Below are 23,547 nucleotides of genomic sequence, written 5' to 3'. Positions count from 1 at the left end.
TTCATACTTTACAGTGAAGGGTTTAAATTTCACTCGTGCCTTGACTTTAGCCACCAATCAGATAACCTCCTTCTAGTTAATTCTACCCGCTTAAAGTCTATTTTGCCCTCACTGTCCCTAAAGCCCAGTGCTTAGCAAAACTCTGCGCCATCAACCTGAACTATAGGGTGAAGCCCTTTATAGAACATTATCAAGTGTTCCGCAGTTTCTTCTTCCTCTCCACACGCACTGCATACCGGAACTACCCCTTCGTATTTGGCCCGATATGTCTTGGTTCGCAATACTCCCGTCCTGGCCTCAAACAGTAGAGTACTACTCCGAGTATTATCATAGATCCTTTCCTTGACGATTTCCTGCTTAAAAGTTCGATAGATCTCTATTGCGGATCATGCCAATGCTTCACATATCGGTCTGGGCTTTTTTCCCCTTCTTCTTAACCGATAATTATTTTTGGTTTGGCCCACTGCTGTTTTCCAAGTATTTACCAGTCAATTTTCTGGTTCGCTTCTGCCATTTTGTATCGACAGTCTTCATGTACAAGTAGCTGAATACCTTCCTAGCCCAACCTCCTCCCCCATTTCTCTCAATCGCTTCTCAAATTTCATCTTGCTGCTATCTTCCCTGCCCTCAAATGATGTCCATCCCATATCACCTTGTACTCCCTGATTTGGTGTATTGCCGTGACCTCCTAAGGCAAGCCTACCTATTCCACGCTGCTTAATTTCTAATCTTGCTTGAACTTCTGTTCTCAGGCACAAGACCGCATTGCCGAACGTCAGACCAGGAACCGACCCCTTTCCATATTCCTCTCACAACATCACACCTATTGTATTTCCACAGTGCCCTGTTTTTCATTACCGCTGCATTCCTGTTACCTTTAGTCGACACGTATATTTCGTGTTCACTTGGGTACTCGGCCCCATTGCTTATGCGTACGCAAAGATATTTGTATTTATCTGTAATCTCTAGCGTGACCTCCTGTATTCTAAGCTCACTACCTTCATTGTCATTAAAAATTATGACTGCTGATTTTTCCTTACTGTATCTGAAATCTAACCTATCTCCCTCGTTACTACAGATGTCCACCAATCTCTGCAAATCTTCCTTGTTGTCGGCCATTAGCACTATATCATCTGCGTACATCAATGCTGGTAGTGCCTGTTCAATGAGTTTTCCTTGTTCGACGAAAGGGAGGTTGACGCCTAGACCACTTCCCTTTAATTCGGCCTCTATTCCTTGTAGGTACATCATGAATATTAAGGGTGACAGGGCACACCCCTGCCTAAGTCCACGTTTTACCTCTGCAGGCTTGGATACCCGTTTTTCCCACTTAATAATTACCTTGTTACCTTTATAGATATCCTTTAAAAGATTAGTGACTACATCTTCCACGCCTAGTGTGTCCAGTATTCCCCACAATTCCTCTTGAACCACGCAATCGTACGCCACCCCCTCATCCTCTATCCATGCCTGCAGTCTTTCCTTTATAATCTGCATCGCCAGCCTGTAGACCACTGATGTCACTGTTATAGGACGGTAGTTGTTTATGTCAGCCTTGTCGCCCTTTCCTTTATACATCATGCTCATCCTGCTAAGTTTCCATCTATCGGGAACTTCTCCATTGATTATTATTTTGCTCAGTGCCTCTCTCAAAGCCTGCTTACACTTCGGACCTAATGTCTTTATCAGCATAATTGGAATGCCATCTGGGCCTGTTGATGTACTACTAGGAACCCTTTTCTCAGCCCTTTCCCACTCTTGTTGTGAAACTGGAGCCATTGAACCACCTGATTCATCCTTGTCTATTGTGGTGCATAAAGCACTCCTTTGTTGAAATTTTTCTGTCACCCTTGTTCTTATATACTCAATAGTTTCGTCCCCTTCTAGCCTGGCACTTTGAGCTGTAGTCATAAACCTCTGCTCTAGGCTCGTCTCATTTCTTAGGGAGTTTAGATGGTTCGAAAATTTCGCAGCTGCCTTTCTATGCTTTTATGTACTTCTGCCAGTCACTGGGCTCCCTTTCTTCTAATATTTTCATTGATCAGAAGGGATGCATCCCTTCTACAGCTTAGAAAGATTTCCGATTTTCTTTCAACATCATCTGTCGGTTCACCCCGCTGCTTAGCATGTCTGTGTTCCGTAGAGGCTTCCAGACATTTTCTATGGCTCTCTTAACTTCCTCATCCTACCAACTTTTGGGTTTGTGTCTTCTTTTCCGGGGTGACTTGTCACGTGCCTTAGCAAGCTCTAGGTCAAACAATCTAATTAGATTCGTGTATGTCCACACTGTTTTATTATCCTCCATGATTACTTTCTCACTTTGTTTAGTGGCTATTTCAATTTGTCTTTCTGAATAAAAATTTTCCTGTAGTTGCTCATCTTGTCTCCTTCCCACTTTCACTGCTCTTCCAAAACTTAGCTTGATAGGTTTGTGATCACTACCCAGACTTCTGGAGCCACCTTCATCTATTTGCATTCCCCTGAGCTTATCATACATCCTATGTGACATCAGTGCTTAATCTATCGTCGACTGCAGCCTTCCTACCTCCCATGTTATTTGCCCTTCACACTGCTCGGTAGTGTTGCAAATGATTAAATCAAGCCTTTCACACATATCCATGATCATTTTGCCTGTCGGGTCGGTATACCCATCTATATCTTCTATGTGTGCATTCATATCTCCTAGTATAATTATCTCGCTCTCTCTTTCTAACTCCTGAATGTCCTTTGATATACACTCTACCATCGCCTGGTTTTCCTCTCTGGCCTTTGCTCTCGTCCACACGTACACGAAACCAAGGAGTGTTATTTGCCCCGCCGCTTTCCCTTTTAGCCATAAATGTTTCTTGCACTCCTGCTTGACCCTTTGCCAGTCTGTACTTTTATGAATGAATGCCCCAATACCACCACCGCTTTCTGCTGCCTTCTGTTCTATTACAATATTCCCACGCGTAGTCTACATTGTTAGGAGGTTGTTCCATGTCCCTGAGATGTGTTTCTAGAAGACCGTATACCATTGGCCTCTCCTCCCTTAGCTGTTCTTCAATCTCTTCCCTCTTCAGCCTGTTCCTACCACCCTGCATGTTAATATAATCTATGTCTGACTTGGCTTGGCGCTCGTGGCAATGTCTATTTCTGCCCCAGACTCCACCTAACCTAAATACTGGTGGCACTTTGGAATCATATCTGACTATACCACCTGTCAAAGAGTCTGTCTGGTTGTTTTCCTTGTTACTAGCTATTCGGCACCCTTAAGTGCCCGCGTAACCCCCAAAGAAGCTACTGCGCGTCCTGCAAGTCGCCAACCCACCTCATGATCTAGCCGCCCATCGAAGTCAATTCTGTCTCGTTGAAAACCACCCCACCTATGCACCTCTCTGTTTATTTCCACCAGCGCAAAGCCTTTCTCTCGACTCATCCGCCATATCTCTTGGTTTGCGTTGATAACCGCTCTTTGCAGGTTGCTATCACGCACCGGTACCTCAGGTATCGTGCATATCGCTACTTGTACCTGAGAAGAGGTGGCGCGCATGTCATAGACGCCTTTCATTGATTGATATGTGGAGTTTAACGTCCCAAAACAACTATATGATTATAAGAGACGCCGTAGTGGAGGGCTCCGGAAATTTAGACCACCTGGGGTTCTTTAACGTGCACCCAAATCTGAGCACACGGGCCTACAATCGACGCCTTTCGCCAGTGTGGTTGCTAGTCCTGCTGTATCTTTATTTAAGACATCATTTAAATCGCCTGAAATTATCACGAGGTTTCGTCTATAAGCTGTAGTTTTCAGTTTTGCGCTCGCTTGTCTCATGACTGCTTCCAGCTTACGTCCTGGGAACGCCCCTACTCCAGCCCTTTCGTCCCCTCTTACCCTCTCTTTGATGGCTTCTGTGCATCGATTTCAATTCGAGCCCCCGGCGATTATTACATGCCGTGACTTTTCAGCTGGAGCGTCCTACACCTGGGGGTTACTTGCACCTGTGACGCCGGCTGCTTTGTCCCCTCCCAGCTGCACCACTACATCGCTGAAGTTGGGCCTTGCGACAATTTAACCGGCTGAACCTGTTTTTTCCAAACTAGCTTGCTCTTCCTTCTTCGCCGTTCTGGTTGCCGGTTCCCTACTGTTCTCTCCGTAGGCCGCTCCTTTGTTCAGCTTCACTAGTGCTTCCTCGGCGGACTTCAGCCTTTCTCCTATTGCCCTCGTTTTCCCTTGCTCTGTCGCTAACGCAGTCTCGAGCTCGGTGATTCTCATCAGCAGGTCACTCTGGGTAACCATAATTTTTTCTATTTTTTCCTCGACCTCACATTGCCTACACTTCACGTCAGCCTCTTCTCCTTCCGCTTCTACACTTGGGTCTACTTTCAAACCAACCCCACATCCTGAACACTTCACAGTCTTTTTAACCATTTCTTTCCGACACCAATTGTCCCTATGACTTGTCTCACTCGATAATTACAAAACTCGAGCCCTGCCCTACGAAAAAGAAAAAGTCTAAGCTCTACTACAAAAATTTGTGTGTTCAATGTACGTGCACCTTCCCCGCGGGGTGGTAAAAGAAAAAGAAAAACAACAAAAAACAATCAAACACACTCACAAACTAATAAATACCTGGTGACTGACCCCCGAAAAGCCGTACAATAAAATGAGTGCTACAGGGATTTTAACTGCTGCCCTATAATTATATAGACAAGCTCAAAACATGCAGAACAACTTATCGGCGCAGTCAATCGGGAGCGCTCAAAAAAACACGTCCATCCATCGTGACAGTCCGAACCGAACTGACTGCTGCCGGCAGCGCTGTCGGCGGTGAGGAGACGCAACTTGAAAACAGAAAGATGCATTGCTATAACAACCGGTCCGTCGTGGGAAATTCGAACTTAATTACACAGGAGCGTTGTTTCTACCGAAGCGTGAAAACTGATTACTCTTCTCACCAAGCATATATGATGGGGGTTTGAGACGCACGTTAAGCGTGGTCTCCATATGAAACGCATGCCGGTACTTGAAGATGGTTCTCGCACGTCCTATGAACTTCATACTGCTTGGGGCGTAACACACACGCACATAATTGACATCTTCTCAAAAATTTTGTATGAAGCGGCTCCACATTCAAATGCACTAGTTTTGGTGTAATCACTGGTGGTAGGTGATGTGCTCGGATCGGCAAGCTGGATCTGGGGAGCGCGCGAACACAGTGGTCAGACGCACATGCTTTTGATGACCAGCAAAGCAGAACTTGAATAAGACCACTTGACTGCTCGTAGAATGAGAAGCAACCACTTAGATACCTAGACCAATTTGGTGGCGCGCGTCACAAAGCTACTGTTTGGTGTTGCATCAAATAATATTATTGCGGATCTTATGGTAAATATACGGTGTGAAGTTCACGACCGTGTAATTACCCGTTGGGACCAAGACATGTTCACGGGGAACCATGCGCTAATCTTCTCGCTGATTTTACTATCCCTTCTTACCGTGCATAGAAAACGCATTAAAGTATTTTTGTTTCTCGCATTGAACAATCAGCGTACGTCTTTATGAATGTCACTGAAAATGTGCTCACAAAAAAGCAGTGAATGCGCATTGTAATATAGTGAAAAAATGTTCACCATAGCTGCAACATAAAACACACTATTTATTGCAACGTATCATTATATTGTAGAAACGTAAAACAGCGAAAATTATTCATTTACATTTACGAATCAGTGAATGTATAGGTCCGTTCGATTCAACTTCACCAATCGGCACTGGTTCACGGCTGCGCACGCGAAGTTCAGAAATTGTGCAGCGCAAGTTCCGTGGTGCAGCCACAGCGCGACATCCGAAACGAATGTGCCGACCAAGGTTCAGGCCTTACTTATGTTCGCTTAGTTCACACCGTTCAGCTAACACTGACCGATGGCAAACCGCACATGCGTACAGTTTATGAGGCGCCAACGTCTTGGCAAAACACGTCGCGTTAGTGGATGCGGGTATATATACGACGACTACGCCAAAGTGCTGCGTCGTCTGCTCAGCCGCACACGCGGCTGCACCATGTCGGCACCGTCAGCGTAGGAGGTGCAGGAAAATTGTGAACCAGCGCTGCAACTCTTCTGCCCCTTTGAACCCAATGGCAGGGTTCGGAGGTTCTCAATGCTGCACCGCTGAATGGCAAGGTGCAGCACCTCGTGGAATGGTTCATGGGGTGCAGGCAAATCGAACCGACCTTGTGTATTGAATCTCATGCAACTTGCTCCACTGCAACTTTAGGCGAGACATGTTCGAACAGTGCAACAAGATGAGTATAAACGTTGCAAAGCCTTGCCTCTTTCTTTCTGTTGCAGCTTTCTTCAGCTGTATTTCGGCCTTGCGTCTAGCAGTATCGCCGTATTCTCATAGTGATGTAATAGCGCATGATTCTGGCAACTGCGTCGGACCTTGGATCACTGCACGGAAATGTCAATTTCTGTTCACTAACGTGACGCTCTCTGAACGCTGGCGTTTCCACTGGCCTTGCCGGTTGCTATAGCAACGGTATGTGAAACTTTTTTTTATGTTGCTCTGGCTTGTGGCTAGATGCGCTGTCGGCAGTGGTTAGATGGACGCGCTTCAGACCACTGCCGACTGACTTTACCTGGAGCCGACGGACTTTATCTGGTCGATTGCGTCAGATAAGAAAGCCGAGAAGTGTCCCCACTTAGATTGTTTGTATCTTACACCATGGTCTAGGCGAAGCCGACGCACCGCGACGTCGCTACAAGCGCCTCGGTGTGTCGACGGCATCTACCGCTATTTACAAGCACGGAGTAGAGGCCTCTTCAATTCGACTGTATACAAGCGGCATCAGTTGGACGGGTGCAGCACATTCCTCCTCGATTTGCTGGTGCCGCACGTGAGCTCTACGCTGGCTCCCTCGTTTCGTCTAGGTGCAAGCGTAGTTCTGCACGAGTGTTCTCTGGCCCGCACCAACACTAGTCTCGGTGGTGTTGCCTGCACTCGCTCAAGAACAGGAGCACCATGGCGTGCGCCCCTATCTTCTTCCAAACTTAGAGCAGACGACGCTGCGTGTTCTTCTTCGGAGCGTTCAAACCTAACTTAATTAAGCTCGTGCCACCTACGGCTAATCTTAGCCGCGTCGTCTTTTCAGCAGCTCTTGAGGCGGATCTTTTTATGCGCCTCATAAGCAGAGATACCTACTGTGACTGACAATTATTAGAATCGCAGAAAGAGAAAAAAAGGCAGATTGTACAGACGTGAGCACCAGCTGCGCTTTTACTTCATACCTGCGAGAGCATGCAGCCGATGCGATAGGAAGCCTTCAAGAAAACAACTATTGAGTTTAAAAATGCATTCACAATTACCATGAAAGCTTGTATGCGTACATGTCTTAATGGTTTCGAATAGCTGTAATATTCATCATCTAGAATATGGGGAAGAAAAGTGGCACTGTCAATAAAAGGTTTCGAACACAAAGCGATCACAGTCTTCCATGGATAGCCTAAATTTCAAGTAGTCTTAGCGTCGTTCAAAAGACCCCCGAAACGTTTTGCTTTTTCTTGCTCAGTGGCTTCACACGCACATCAATAGAATTCCGAAACCAGCTGAATTTACCACTGAACCAGTAAAACATCGTTCTAGACTGTCTGCACAGTCTCTTAAAATCACACTTAAGGAAACTTCCGACGACTTTCCCGTACCCGTGAACACGATTAACGTCTTAGTTCGCGTACTAACGAGCAGAAGACCAATCAAAACACAAGAACTGTCAACACCTCCTCGGAGGGTCGCCAATGTCGGAATAGTCGTCACTGCCGAGCTGTTTCATGTACTGAAGCTACGAAGACTGCCATGGCGTCGTTGCTTTGATAAACAACCCCATCAGTACACTCCGCATCGACTGCGAACCAACACGGCTTGCACTTTCAGGTGAGAACATCTATAGTATCATGCTCACGTCGGTCCGTGCCACGTGGCCATCGGAGGTCGGTCACGCCTCGCATCGGACTAAACAGCGTGCGCGCTTTGCTATTGTAGCGTTGCTGTGCCCCGCGTGCCCACCCATGCAAGAGGAGAGCCACCGGAACTTGCGTGTGACGTCACTAATTTCAGTCCCCTCTGGCGTAACGGAGATGAGTGGAGGATGTCAACTCCTGCCCCCTCTGAATGAGTGTATATATATATATATATATATATATATATATATATATATATAAATATGAAAGTAGATGCGCTTTCACATAACAACTGTTTATTGTGCCGACGTTTCGACAGGAACCCTGTCTTTTTCAAGGCATAATACTATTTACACATGTTCGGTGCCTTTTTATATCCTGTCGAGACAGGAGGGGAGGGGTCAAATGAGAAAGAGAGAGAAAAAAAAAAGAAGAAGGAAGAAACAGCGAAACGGGAGGACAAACAATAAATAAAATATAGAAAATCTAGGAGAAGAAGCAAGACCGACACGGCGTAATTAAAAAGAGGCAGCATTTCAACAGAGTAGGGCAGAGGTTTGGCCTTTTCACATGCCATCTCTGCGCGACATGTCAACTTGTATTTCGTTGGGGGGATAAGCTAAGAAAAGCAGCAGCGGACATCTGCTCCAGCGATGTGCTTTGCTCGACCACGCTTGAGTACAGTGTGCTCGTCGCTGGTTCTTATGCAAAATGTGCCGTCACCGGCTCCTCACCTTGCTGCCGACGCGCAAGTGGACGACCACTTGTCTGTCCTGCACGCCCTTGGAGTGAAAGTGGTATAGCCCTGTCTCCATCAGCCACAGCAGAAGCACCTCCTTGCCCTGCACACACACGTGTGAAAATAACTTCTGCGAATGCAGCCAGCCACCTCATTCGAAAAGAAAATGCCTTAACGTGCCCTCACCAACTACATCACTACCGCTAGCAACAAAGGTAATAATAATAATAATAATAATAATAATAATAATAATAATAATAATAATAATAATGGTGGTAGTGTAGTTGAAACACGACTTAACGAAGGGATGACTACGAAGTGTGGCAGCTTGGGCTAGTTGGTATGACATGACGATAGTTACAGTGCAAGAACAGAACGACGACACTGAGACAAGAAGGACACGAGAGCGCTGGTGTCCTTCTTGTCTCTGTGTTGTCGTTCTGTTCTCGCGCTGTAACTATCGGATGACTACGCTCAAGTTATTTCGTTCAACCGAGAAGTCCATTATTTCGAGAAAGAGATAGTGTGGTCCTTGGAAACTTAAATAAGGATGTGGCATCACAAGCTGTCGCTGCACTGCATTTTGCAGCCAAGCCATGGCTGCTCGCGTGAAAAGTCGGCGAAGGCAGCCTGAAGTTCTCCTGCGTGAAATCGCATGAAAACAAACAAAAAAGCACACCTCGGGGAGAAGACTGCGAAGTGATTCTGCAGGGAGAGACCAACTCATCGCCTTCGCATGCAGGCGTTTGACCAGCAATGGGTGTAAACACTCTTTCAATGCCCCCCCCCCCCCCGTGTGCTAACCGCCTCTAGAGGGCGTCGATCACCTTGCTGCCAGTGGGCACAGGAGTAACAGTATTCTAGTTCACTATAACAGGAGCTTCGGGGCCAGTGTATGGGAGGGCAGTGCAGCGTCGACAAAATTTTAAAAAAAGAAAAGAAAAAGCCAGTCAGGGTCCTTCACTCAATTGTCTAATATCAGCGAACTATTATTATCAAAGTAAAAACTCGATCTAACGAAGCCTGATTTCACAAAATTCACGATATAATAACGAAAGTTCCACTATCCGGCACGTACTTCTACAGTTCAACACTTTAATCAACCGGAATTAGCGAAACTAACTTGGCCGCCAAATCCGATCTATTGAAGCCTTCTTCCGTGAATCTATGTTGTAAAAATCGGTAATTTCTTTTCTAACTCTCACCTGGCTTGGTTTTTCTTCTAGCATACGCCTGGCGTCATCACCTTAAACGCCCAGGCGTCTTAGTCATGACAACGGTGTAAGAATAAGCAACACCATCGCTAGGGTGGCTGCCATGGCTACCCTACCATGGCCACGACCAACTCGTTCTTACACCATGGTCACGGCCTCAGCTTTATTAAGGCCTTATATAGATGCCTCATCGAACGCGCAAAATTCGACCAGCGCATCCTGTGCAGGCAGCGTCAACACCAGTGAGCAAGAAAAAAAAAAAAACATTACGCGGCGTCCCCATACGACGTCACAGGTCGTCAATATTTGAGACGTACGCTGGTGTGACGTTCCATGATTACGTCATCGCAACAATTTTTGCGCCACTAATTTTAGTGGAAGGGGCGCAAGCCATGCTCTTTTCCTTCTCACTCGATGTATTTTTCCTGCCCTGACACAACCCGAAAACTTCCTGCCCCTATTGTCGTTTTCCACTGTCTCCGTGATCGGCCCACTGTTGACCAAGCTGAGACGTTTATTGATGACGTCATTGTGTAAAAGCCATGTATCCGCCAAAATATGAGACGTTGCGATGACGTTATCATGTAACGTTACACGACGGACGTGAAGTCATGACACGTCACAGGTTTTGGCGAACTGTTACAACGCATGATGAGGTCACGAGTTTTTTTTTGTTTTTTTTTTTCGCTGGTCTTCACGCCGCCTAGGACGCGTTGGTGAATTTGTGCGTTCGATGAAGTATCTAAGCCTTTTGCCTAGAGCTGTGACCACGGGGTAAAAATAAGTTGGTCACAGCCTTGGTATAACTTGTTCTTACACCATGACCGTGACTAATGCACCTAGGCCTTTTAAGGTGAGACTGCCAGGGCATATGCTCGAAGAAAAACCCAACCAAACAGAATTAAAAAAGAAAGTATACTGCTTTTCACAGCGCAGATTTCTGGGGCAAAAAAAGCTCGAATAAGTCGAATTTGGCAGCCAAGTTAGTTTCGCTTATTCCGGTTATAATCAAAGCGTTTAACTGTAGGAGTACGTGGCGGATAATGCAAATTTCGTCGTTATGTCGGGAACACCATTCAATCAGGCTTCGTTAGATTGAGTTTTGACCATAATAATAATTGTGCACTGAAACTGAGAAAGACGTAATCTGCCATTAAAATGTGATAAAAAATGTGGAAGTCTGGGCAAGTATCATTGCAGGAATAATAGTACATACCTACAATAAAATGCAACCGCTGATAAGGCCTGCTAAGATATGCGTCCCCTCTCCTCCAGAGGGCGGGTGGACACTTCATGGGCGAACAATGATTTGGTTCATACAGAATTAACATGTTTGTTTCAGTCCTGACATACTAAATAAAACATCTGGCTCTGTATTTAAAAAAATCATGACGCGCAACTGGTTCTAAGCAAAACACAGACGTGCGATACAATAAAGAACTATACTCAAATTACACTAACATTCTAATTTTATCCCTCTCGTGCATGTTCTTGATTTGAAAAATAAATCATAAACGAAAATTCCACAACACTATCCACATTATTGTAGATTTAAAAGCTGCTCGGGCTATGGTAGACGCCGTAGTGGAGGGCTCCGGGTGAATTCGACCACCCGAGATTATTTAACGTGCACTGGAATCGCACACAACATAAGCCTGTACAATTTTGCGTGCATCTAAATGCAGCCACGGTCGAACCCTACTTTTTATCTTCATATTTTGTCACTTTCTTTCTCTCTCTATTTCTCGCTTTTTTAGCCTTTATATCTTCTCTATGTCTTCCTCTGATTCTCTCACGTTCCCTCTTTGCTTTCTCTCTCTCTCTTTGCTACGGCATAGCCGGGTTGTAGCGATGCTTGTTTTCGGATCGTGGAAACGCTGGTTCGAATCCCACCTCGACACGGTATTCTTTTTTGTAAAAAGTGTTTCTGTTTTTTTATTTCATTTGTCTTGCTCTGTTTCTTGCTATCTCTCTGTACTGGTCCAACAGTTTATTGTATTCCGTGACGGAGAAATCGTCCTGGGAGTGAAGCAGAAGATAAAAGAAGACGACGAACACAGAGCGTGCCATTTTTCACGGTTATGATCATTTTGGTTCACGCGTCTCGGACTAATATTCAGCTTAAACAGCTCCCTTTTGAAAACAGAGCATGAAGTAACGATGTCTGCTTGCCAACCTTTACCACAATAATAGCAGGTCTTACTGACCGACAAACATTTTGAAACAGCTATTAGACTCTTAAATGAATGAATAATTTTACTGGGTTGAAAAGAAAGGGCTTTAGGAGCTATATGGGTGGCACCCCATGTCCAAGGCTCAACTGGCTTGCTCCGCCAGCCGGACGTGCTCCAGGAGGGCTAATTGCACCTCCAGCCAGAGCTAGGGAAGAGTGCCTCCCACTGCTACAAAGAACTTTCTATTCTATACATACGCTGTAAGCAATTCAGTTCATTTAGCCGTTTAACGCAACTCCCCAAGATATGGTAGAGGGTCATGGCTTGTCGCGACACCACTAAACAAAGTCGGATGAATTTAATGTGATCCTAATAAATTTGAATAAACTCCCGTTTGAATTTCACGGAGGTCTATGGCGTCTTCCTCTTTAAGAGATTTGTGGGGGGGGGGGGCATATGTCTGCCGCCTGCACCACTAATGAGCAAGAAGCTCTCGCGGAGCCATCCGAGCAGGGCCGTTGTCTTCCTCCTCGCAAAGGTATCGTGTGAAGTACTGAGTGGTAGTTAAGAGCCAGAAAGGCTGCTGGTCTGCTCGGTTCGTGGGCGCTTGAGCTGGAGCGTCCGCCCTCTCATTATTCTCAATAGGCCTGCATGTCCCGGGCACCAGACCAACCTATAGGTGTTCTTCAATTGAGTTATCCCACCATGATGTGTTTTACCAACGCGTTGGTTTTAAACTCTCTACTTTAGCATACTATGGGTAGCCACGAGCGGCTCACTATGCCTTGCATCAGACACGAACCAAAGACGCAGCATTTATTTATTTATTCATTTACTTGTTTGTTTGTCCACACGCAGGCCACAACCTTGGCGACCTTTACCGATACGTCTGGGCGTGGTACTACCTTTTTTGGGAAAAAATAAATAAAACTCTGCTTCCTTTGCGAATTCAGCTCTCTGGCTCTACGATACGCCCGAGCCATCCGTCACATCGTTTAACGAAATAGAATGTGCAGAGCTGCCACCATCAGGGCAGAATGTCACCGTGGAGAATGACAGCAGTAAATGTGCAGCATTTTTCCCACTGAACTTCAAGCGTAAGGCGCTGCAAATAAAAAAATGCGTTGTTACGGGCAGTGATAGAGTGGCAACCGCAAGTGCAAGACGCTTTCGGGAGCGTGAACACTGGGTCGTTAGTGACTGGCGTAAGTGAACATGCGCGACGTTAGTGACTTCGTCAGCAATGTGCACAAGTTTCATGCATGCTCCGGATACGATGTACAAGGCAACAGCTGCATTTCATTCAGATGCCAGGTACTTTCCAAGCAGCGTGTGTGTTCATTGTGCTGTACTGTATTAAAAAAAAACACGCTTCGAAAAGACCTCGAAAGCAAAAAAAAAAGCAATCGGGGCTACAGCTTCAAATATGTCATTCGTGAAGAAGCACAACCTTTAAATTGATGCTGAATCGCTAGCGAGTGCATTCGGCAAGATTTGCCCGCCGACTTAGCACGAAGCAAAAATTACATTGAAAGGGGGGGGGGGGGGTGCTCACGAGCACGGAAGCCACGGCCATTAGTTGCGACGCGCATGTGTTTCTGCGCGAGTCATTTGTATTCGTCGTAATCGGCGTAGTCAAGGGAATTGGGGGAGGGTTGCAACCCTGGCCCGAAAATTTTCAATTATTGCTTGTGCATATATGCACGCACACATACAAACACACGCGTGAACATAGATGATGGTTGAACGGGTTGAACCCCCTCCCGAAAGAGTTTCTGACTTTGCCCCTGCTTTGTATAAAAATACAAATTAAAAATATTTTGTTGAAATAACTCTCGTCATAACCTTAGACGAATTGCAAAAAAAGCAGATCACGTGAGAAAGCGGTGAACAATGTTACTAAAAGGTGGCGAAACCACGCACCAATGCGAAACGCCTGATGTTCGGGAGCTGTGGACTCGAGACTGTAGAGCATGCCGCGTTCACATGTTTTGAAGCAAGCACAGAAGCAGCGCCAGTGGCTGAGATATGTTGCAGCAATGTATTTAATGTTTCCCACACGGTTAAATGTAAATAAACACCCACATCGGGCACCCGAGCACAGCCTTGCGAGCGGCGAGGGTGGATCTCGATGGAACGTTCCCGCCACTTGTCGGCCAAACTGAAAACGAAGACACTAGCGAAGCACGGCGCTGGCGGAGAGTTTGTAATCTGAACCTAGTCCATACTCTGCTCCAGAAGTTCCGTGCAGCACTGTGGAAGCTACAGGCCTTCTCAACCAATCAGGAGGGCGGGCACATCTAAGTGTATCCTTTCGCGCCCTGTCGTCTGCTAGCGATGTGCGCTGCAGCGAAAGCGGCAAGAGCGTCTCAGGACTGTGCAACTGCGCAGTGAGAGAGAGAGAGAGAGAAGGAACTTTACTGAAGTGTCCCTGCTGGGGTCAAAAGTGGCGGGGGGCTGGGAGACGGGCCCCTCTGTGACCCCCTTCCTCAGGTGGCGTCTTCGGCCAGCCGGACAGCCCAGAGCTGGTCCTCCGGGCACGTGCTGAGCAGCAAAGCCTCCCACTGCTCGGCCGTGGTGATTGTGAATGTAGGGTTCGTGCTGGGTTTAACTGAGTGAGTAGCTTTGGGGCAGGCCCATATAATATGGTCGAGTTCGTCGTTAGGTGCACCGCATGCTTTGCATTGTGGCATATGAACAGTACGATAAATACGGCTGTACAGTGAAGGACGGGAGAAAGTGCGTGTCTGTAACAGACGCCAGGTATAGAGGACAGCTGCTTACTGATTGATTGATTTGTGGGGTTTAACGTCCCAAAACCACCATTTGATTATGAGAGACGCCGTAGTGGAGGGCTCCGGAAATTTTGACCACCTGGGGTTCTTTAACGTGCACCCAAATCTGAGTACACAGGCCTACAACATTTCCGCCTCCATCGGAAATGCAGCCGCCGCAGCCGGGAATCGAACCCGCGACCTGCGGGTCAGCAGCCGAGTACCTTAGCCACTAGACCACCGCGGCAGGGCGACTGCTGCTTACTAAGGCACTCGTCCCGTGGTGGGTATTTAAGTCTGGCCTTGCGGTAATACATTAGGATTAAGTCAAAGGTAACCATTCTGTCCCTCGCATTGTCGCGAAGCTAGGAGGCCATCATCTCTCGCTCAGCCGCGTCAGGTCGCGAGGGGTGGTGCTTTGTAGAATGACGCGCCCGGTGGACGAGAGCTCGGGCGGCCTCACGAGCGTGTTCGTTCCCCGGGAGCCCCGAGTAGCACGGAGTCCAGATGATCTCGACGCGGCGACGACGTAATAGAGGTGTACTTGTGAGAATTAGGAGCGCCGGTTGGGAGATCAAACCTTTGGTAAAGTTGCGGATGGCAGTCTTGGAGTCCCTGATGATGCAGGATGCTTGGGTTGAAGCGTAGGTGAGAGCGATGACTGCTTCTTCGCCTTCTTCGGGTTGGTTAGCGCGAATGGTGCCAGTTGCAGTAATTATGTACTACGGCCCAGTGGCGACAGCGAGGGCCACGGCCTGATGCGTAGGATATTCCGCTGCGTCTACATACGCCACGTGCTTGGCTTTCGGGTAGTGCTTACCTAGTTGCTTGGCCCACTCTACTCGTCTTTCCGGGTTATATTCAGGGTACATATTGCGTGGTATGGGGGGAATCACGAAGGTGTCGTGAATGTTCGAAGGAATTGGGACTTTGTGAGATGAGCTGTAATTGTGAGAGGGCTTAAATATTCTCCTCGGCACCGTAAAAGCGCGCGTCTTCGAGATACTTGCACGTAGACATTTGAGAGATAGAGTTCAGTGGCTCATGTTTTGGTGGAAAGCGCCGCACTGACCAAATTGAATATGAAAGCCCACGCTTCATCAGATTTCGTATACGCATGCCTTTGGGCATGCGAAGTGTCGCTCGCGTTCGATACGAAATGGTGGCTCTATTCCCCGTGCCTCGCCGTGCTTATTGTATCTTATGATGGCTCTATTCCCGAAATGGTGGCTCTATTACCGGTGCCTCGCCGTGCTTATTGGCCGTGCTTATCGTGCTCCGCTACCTACTTGTACAGCGCACACCTGCTGACGTTGGTACATGCAGCCATTTTTTTAATGAGAGAGCTCTTTGATTGATATGTGGGGTTTAACGTCCCAAAACCACTATATGATTATGAGAGACGCCGTAGTGGAGGACTCCGAAAATTTCGACCACCTGGGGTTCTTTAACGTGCACCCAAATCTGAGCACACGGGCCTACAACATTTCCGCCTCCATCGTAAATGCAGCCGCCGTAGCCGGGATTTGAACCCGCGACCTGTGGGTCAGCAGCCGAGTACCTTAGCCACTAGACCACCGCGGCGGGGCAATGAGAGAGCTCTTGCTTTTCTGCCGCCCTCCTTACGCAGTGTCCCGAACACATTTAGAGCCAATTGATTCGCTCCCTTGTCGTAAAAGCTGATCCGGGAACAATATCGCACAGGTGATCCAGGCGCCGCCATTGACCGAATACTGGGTCCTCCGCGGCGCTGTGGACGCTCGGGCTATGCGGACTACTCATAAAAGTTTAGACATTGTCGTACCATTCCTTCGTTCTTCATAAGCAAAAAATAACACATACGAGTCATAACAACGCTATTTCTTTCGTCATTTGCATGTTATACCACGTACAAGCAGGAACTCTTTCTTCAGTATCATGGAACCATAAAATTTGTTTTCTACACTAAATGCGACAAAATCATGATACAAGTCAAAGCTACAACACGCAGAGAAGCCTTCAAGTAAAAATCCTCCAACGAGACCGCTTGCAAAAGTCACGAAGACAAACAACGGGCTACATATACGGGGCACTACATCCCGCTTCGCAACAACCTGCGTTCGTGGGTCGTGTAGCCTTGGCTCTGCTGCACGGAACTTCTGGAACAGAGTATAGTAACATTGGGCTGTGTGTGTGTGCAACTACACTGGCTGTGTTCCAATTCTTTGACATTACGTAGACAGTCTACGTAGACTACAGAAGACAGCACCGTGCCCATGCTGTCCGAGGATTGCAACACGTCTAGACGGCTAGATGAATGGATGGATATGGCTATACCTTTTAGATCGGGCGGTGGCTAGAGCCACCAAGCCGTAATACGACGAAGCGCCACCTCGCGTTGAGAAGAAAAAGCTAAAATAAACAAACGTAACAGTTCTATTTTCTGGCTTATTTCGTGTTGAAATCAAAAACAAATAAATGTTACTCACATTGAGCGTCTGCTTGTGTGCAGACGACCATTCCGACGAGATCGATCTATCTGAGCCACAGAGGAAGGTAAGATAGGAGAGGGCATGCCCAGCCGGCGCGCTACGTGAAAAGTGTGGAGGAAATGACATCTTGGCGGCCATATTCAGTGGGCATAATGGAGGTGTTGCTATTATTACGTGTTGCGCAGTGTAGCTGGTCTAGCAGTGAGCGGCCGCGGCTGGCGGTGGCATATGTGCCCCTTGAGGTCTCGTGCTGAGCCGTGGCGTACAATATCCGTGCTATACTGATTACAAAGTGTTCTCTTGGCAATTACTGTAGTCTTAGCAACGTTTACACAATCATTCGTCCACTACGGGGCCTGAACAGTGCGTAGAACGAGCGCATATCCATGTGCCGACATGCGGTGGATGACGCGGATGAAACATTTGAAGTGTTCAGCGAAATTGCGTTGGGCACCATGACGAAGCGGAACGACGACGAACGCCTTGCAAGTCAGTGACGGTTAGGCAGTACTCCTGCGGCTCCTGCTTGTGGCAACGGACGAAACTGTTGTGCCCAGCAAAACGCAATGAGGACCATGTGCACTTACGTAGTTTCGTGTTCGGTATGTGTACAGTAAGAACTTGCATGTGCGTAATAAAACACCTTTTCTGTACCGCTTGTTATACTCGCCCCCAGCATTGTAATCTCAACGTTAGAGCAACCGCGTTCAAGTGTGACTTGCACCGTGCTCAAAGTCACCACGGTCGCAGAATGCTGACGACGGTGAGTTTCACGTGGAACACGCGCACAGTGGAAGGCGCTGCATCGGCCTCGTGCCGGAATGCAACCGTAGAAGAAGGTGCACGACCGATCGTGTTGTCTGTACAGTTGAATTAATGACATGAAAACACTCGCAATTGTCAGTGCATCTAGCGCACGTTCTCTTGTTCTTGCTTCGCTGTCGGCGAGCCATTACTCGCTGTTAATACTCGGACGAAATGATTTCGCTGAAGGTGTCGCGCTGGCTCAGAGTGTTGAGCCCCGATCCATTAGTTTTGGATCATCACGACACGCGCGCTACGCAGCCCACGTGCTTTCCGAGCCGGAGAGAGTCGCGCATTCTGCTTTCCATTCGGAAGTAAACAAGAGAGGAGAATTCGCCCAGACAATATGGCTGACTTTCGGCTTCACAACGAGTGACGGCAGGACCTCTCAAGTTTTTCTCTCCTCCATGATCTGAGCGATTCGCTGAGCTGCCATCTTGTTTAGACAGCAAAGTAGCCTTCATGATATTTGTCTACAATGTGGTCTTCTGGGAGCTGTCTATTTTGCAACTAAGTGAGAATTGGAATGGGACTTAAGATGGCCGCCGTCCCCTTAGCTGTCTATTTAGCCGTCTACGGTGAGTATCGGAACATACCCACTGTAGTGCAACTGAGTGCGTCTTCTTGATGTGAATGTGCGCGAGCAAACTTCTAGTTATAAAGCAACGCCTCCTCTAGAAAAATGTCTGAGGAATGGCTCGCGCTCCCGGCGGAGTTGGCCTGCCTTCAGTTTTAAACAAGCTGCGCGCGATGGCGCTCGCGACCCACACTATCATCACGGCGGCGGGCGGTACCAGCTAAGCGTTTTTAATCTGCGGCCCATAGGGGCGCGTTAGTCGAGAGTTGTTCGAGACCTGCTAGTGTGCACCACTATTTCGGAGGCTATGCAAAGTGTTGCGTTGTTGCACCTTCCATCACAAGTGATGCTAGCGACCGAGAACATTCTCGGTCGCTAGTACATTCTTCATGTACTACTTGTACATGAATGTCGATACAAAATGGAGGAAGCGAACCAGGAAATTGACTGGTAAATACTTGAAAAATAGCAGGTGGCCAAACCAAAGAAAACTATCGGTTAAGAAGAAAGTGAAGAAAACGAAGAATGACATGTGGAGAATTGGCATAATTAAGAAGTCCGCACCACGACCTTCTGTATTTTACTGACCTGCCCAGCAAGCGAAGCGCCAGCACGCCCTTTCTGGTATTGGTGCCTGCCGCTATGCGCCCTGCGGCGCTGCAACTTACCTGACTGTGATGTGACTGTGACGGCACCTGTGACGCCGGCTGCAACTTACAAAGCAGCCGGCATCACAGGAGCAAGTAAACCCCAGGTGCAGGACGCTCCAGCTGATAATTCACAGCATGTGATAATCGCCGGGGACTCGAATTTAAATCGATGCACAGAAGCCATCAAAGAGAGGGTAAGAGGTGACAAAAGGGTTGCAGAATGGGCGTTCCCAGGACGCAAGCTGGAAGCAGTCATGAGGCAAGCGAGCGCAAAACTCAAAACTACAGCTTATATACAAAACCTCGTGATAATTTCAGGCGGTTTAAATGATGTCTTGAATGAAGATACAGCAGGACTAGCAACCACACTGGCGAAAGGGGTCGATGACATGCGTGCCACTTCTCCTCAGGTACAGGTAACGATATTGTAACAGACTAGAAAAAGGTAGAGAAGAGAAGCAGAGGAAGTCGAAGAGTCTTGGCACGATCACAGTGTGCTGCCGCAAACGACCATCGTTCACCTCCTGTAAATAAAACCATCTTATCACAGCTCGCTGTTACAGTTGTGGCGGACGTGCTGGGTAATCGACACCCGAAGACAGAAGGTGAACCGCAAGTTCTTCGACGGAGCCGTCGCATTGCTGGACTTCCACCGAATCCATCTGGTCTGGACATGTCCCACAACGCAAATGAACACCGACCCCTCTCGACTTCTGCGCCGACCAGTTCGGCTCCACAACTGAGAGATGCTCGTCCCTTCGCCGGCAGACCAGATGAAGACGTCGAGGCTTGGCTCATCCATTACAAACGGGTGAGCGCCGCTAACAAATGGGATGCCGCTTCTCAGCTTTTGTACGTCGCATTCTTTCTGACGGATACTGCATTAATGTGGTATGAGAATCGGGAGGAAATGCTAACGACGTGGGACATATTTGTTTCTGAAATTAAAGAGCATTTCGGCGACCCAACAACGATAAAGGAAAGAGCAGAACAGACGCTAATGCAGTGCGCTTAAGTGCCAGGTGAAACTTGCACGACCTACATTGAGGAAGTCATAAAGCTATGTAGGACCATTGACTCCGGAATGTCTAAGGAAGACAAAGTCAGGCACATTCTAAAAGGAATCGCCGAGGATGTTTACAGTTTCCTCATCACGAAAGACACCTTGACATCTGTCCCCGATGTCATTCGTCATTGCCGCAATTTTGAGCAACTAAAGACGAGGCGCATCACGCCAAAGTTCGGCAGGCTACCCAATGTGACGACCATCGCGAGTATAGGCAGCAACCAGGCGTTTGATCTTGCAACAACAATCCGGCAGATCATACGTGAAGAACTCGGCCTGTACGCGCAAGTGGCAAACCGCCCAAGCACTCATCCTTCCTATCAGCCACCAGAGTTCGAGCGAAACGTTGCTTCATTCTCCTCGCACCGAGTGGCGGAGGGCTTTGAGGATTCTGATGCCACACCTCAGTATCAGCCACGTCTATACGATAGAAGCCCTGCCTATGAAGCACGATCACGACGAGCACAGCCACATTCTTATACTCAGGGTTCTTAGCCAGACTACGTCCCGCTGTGGCGAGGACAGTACCAAACCTACTACCAAGACGTAACTTACGACGAATACAATGAATTCCAGAGAGTTGCAGAAACCCGTTCTTCGCGTGATAACGAACTTCCTCGCCGACAGCAGCGGCCCAGGATTCGTTCCATTCAATATAGTATAAACCGTGACCCTCCCGTGTGCTACAACTGTGGTTTCACTGGGCATATTGCTCGGTATTGCCGTCAACAACGCCGCCAATCACGAAGGACACCAGCCATGTCTTCGCCACCAAGACCCGGTGTTTCATATGACCTGCGGACAACCGACTTGTTTCCAAGGGACCGTTTTTTGCGCGAGACCAGACGCAGTGATTGGCCAGCATCCGAGCGGAGTTTGACACCACCATCCAACCGTTCTCGTCGCTCGCTGTCTCCTCTGCGTCGTTCTTCTCCGCCGCCAGGAAACTGGCATCCGCGGCCAATGGAGGTGAGGTCACCGGACGGTCTTTTCAAGATATACCTCTGCCTATTGTTATGATCAAAAACAAAATGAATGTGTTGATTGATGGAATACCGCCGATGGCGTTAGTTGACACTGGGGCGACTGTGTCTGTGATGAGCCTCGCCTTCAGAAACCGCTTAGGTCGCAAAGTTATGTTTTCATGGGACGATACAATCACCTTTCGTGGTGTAGGCGGCGAGTGGCTTAATCCTCTTGGTGTATGTGCTGTCAGTGTTTCATTGGCTGGAAAAATATTTGTATCGGAATTTCTGGTTCTATCTCGTTGTTCGCACGATGTAATTCTTGGTATCGATTTCCTGGAGCAATGCGGTGCTTCCGTTGACTGTGGTAGTGGGGAAATATCACTAAACAATTTGTTTCTACCGTCGCTTTCCGAAGAAGACTACCGTGGCGAAGACACGAACAAACTTATTGTGATTGATGAAGTGATAGCACCATCTTGGTGCCTGACACCCATTCGAGTCTCTTCCACAGCGGTTGATGATGCTTGTGTTGACCTTGTAGTGGGGCCTCTGTGATTGATGAAGTGATAGCACCATCTTGGTGCCTGACACCCATTCGAGTCTCTTCCACAGCGGTTGATGATGCTTGTGTTGACCTTGTAGTGGGGCCTCTGCGCAAGAACTGTTTTAAGAAGGACATACTTGTGCCTTGTTTTGTTGTATGCATGACGAAAGGAGTAGCAACACTGTGGGCGCTGAACTGTTCTGCCACGCCGGTTGTGCTTCCTCGCGGGATGAAGATAGCTCTTTTTGATGAAGCCTCATGCAACTCGATAGCAGCAATAGCTACGGACCTCCCCACCTCTTCCTCTGCTTGTGATATTCGCCATAATGAAGATCTAATACTCGCTATGATCAGCAAGACTCTCAGTACGACAGAACGGCAAGCGCTGGTGCAGCTCCTTTCCCGGCATGTTGCTGCTTTCGACTTCAAACATAGAGATGCACCCCTTCAGTTACCCTCGTCCCGCGCTCGTCACAGACACTGGCTCTGCACACCCCATCCGCCAAAAGCCCTACCGAGTGTCATCCTCTGAGCGCAAAGTTATCGCCGAACAAGTAAAGGACATGCTGAACAAAGGGGTCGTGCAAGAGTCGTCCAGCCCGTGGGCAGCCCCGGTAATTCTTGTCAGGAAAAAGGATGGTTCCTGGAGATTCTGCGTAGATTATAGGCATCTAAACACTGTGACGAAGAAAGATGTATATCCCTTACCACGGATTGATGACGTCATAGATTGCTTGCATGCCGCTTCCTATTTTTCAACGCTTGATTTGCGGTCAGGTTATTGGCAAATACCTATGGAACCCGGCGACAAAGAAAAGACTGCTTTCATAACTCCGGATGGCTTATTTGAATTTAATGTAGTGCCTTTTGGCCTTTGTAATGCTCCAGCCACCTTTGAAAGATTTATGGACACAGTATTACGTGGTCTAAAATGGGAGATATGCAAGTGCTACCTTGACGATGTTGCGATCTTTGGCCGTACGTTTGAGGAACATAACAACCGTCTCAGTCTTGTTCTCGACTGCATCGAAAAAGCCGGGCTGGTTCTGAATTCTAAAAAATGTCGCTTTGGCGAACGTCAAACTCTCGTGCTGGGGCACTTGGTCGACAAGGATGGCGTCAGACCCGATCCTCGCAAGATAGAAGCAGTGAGCTCTTTTAAATCACCGCAGTTTGCACGAGAACTTCGCTCATTTGTCGGCCTATGCTCACATTTTCGTCGTTTTGTTCCACGATTTGCGGAGATCGTGTATCCGCTGACAAACGTCTTGCGACAGGATGCCACCTTCAACTGGACACCAGAGTGTGACGCCGCATTCTCACAACTTAAGTTTGTACTAACGTCAGCACCACTGTTGCGTCACTTCGATCCATCTTGCCCGACTGAGGTCCACACGGACGCTAGTGATATCGGTGTAGGCGCGGTGCTTGCACAACGTCACAATGGCGCTGAGCATGTCGTGGCATATGCCAGCCGTTGCTTGAGAAAATCAGAACGCAGTTACACAGTTACGGAACAGAAATGTCTGGCAGCTGTTTTCGCTGTACAGAAGTTTCGTTGTTATCTTTACGGGAGGCCATTTAAGATAATTACCGATCACCATTCGTTATGCTGGCTGGTCGGTTTG

General features: G+C 47.8%; 1 protein-coding gene across 1 annotated transcript in view; it reads right to left on the bottom strand.

Annotated features, from left to right (window-relative positions):
• LOC119160910 (uncharacterized) overlaps positions 1 to 23,547 on the bottom strand; it is a 61,963-nt gene that overhangs the window by 24,822 nt on the left and 13,594 nt on the right. The window contains exon 2 of the mRNA XM_075880457.1: positions 8,673 to 8,780. Coding sequence (XP_075736572.1) covers positions 8,673 to 8,780 — 108 coding nt within the window. The remainder of the gene's footprint in view (positions 1 to 8,672; positions 8,781 to 23,547) is intronic.

The sequence above is a fragment of the Rhipicephalus microplus genome, chromosome X, assembly GCF_043290135.1.
Source record: "Rhipicephalus microplus isolate Deutch F79 chromosome X, USDA_Rmic, whole genome shotgun sequence".
Taxonomy (NCBI): domain Eukaryota; kingdom Metazoa; phylum Arthropoda; class Arachnida; order Ixodida; family Ixodidae; genus Rhipicephalus; species Rhipicephalus microplus.
Note: the sequence above shows the minus strand (reverse complement) of the source record. Positions and strands in the feature narration are given on the sequence as shown.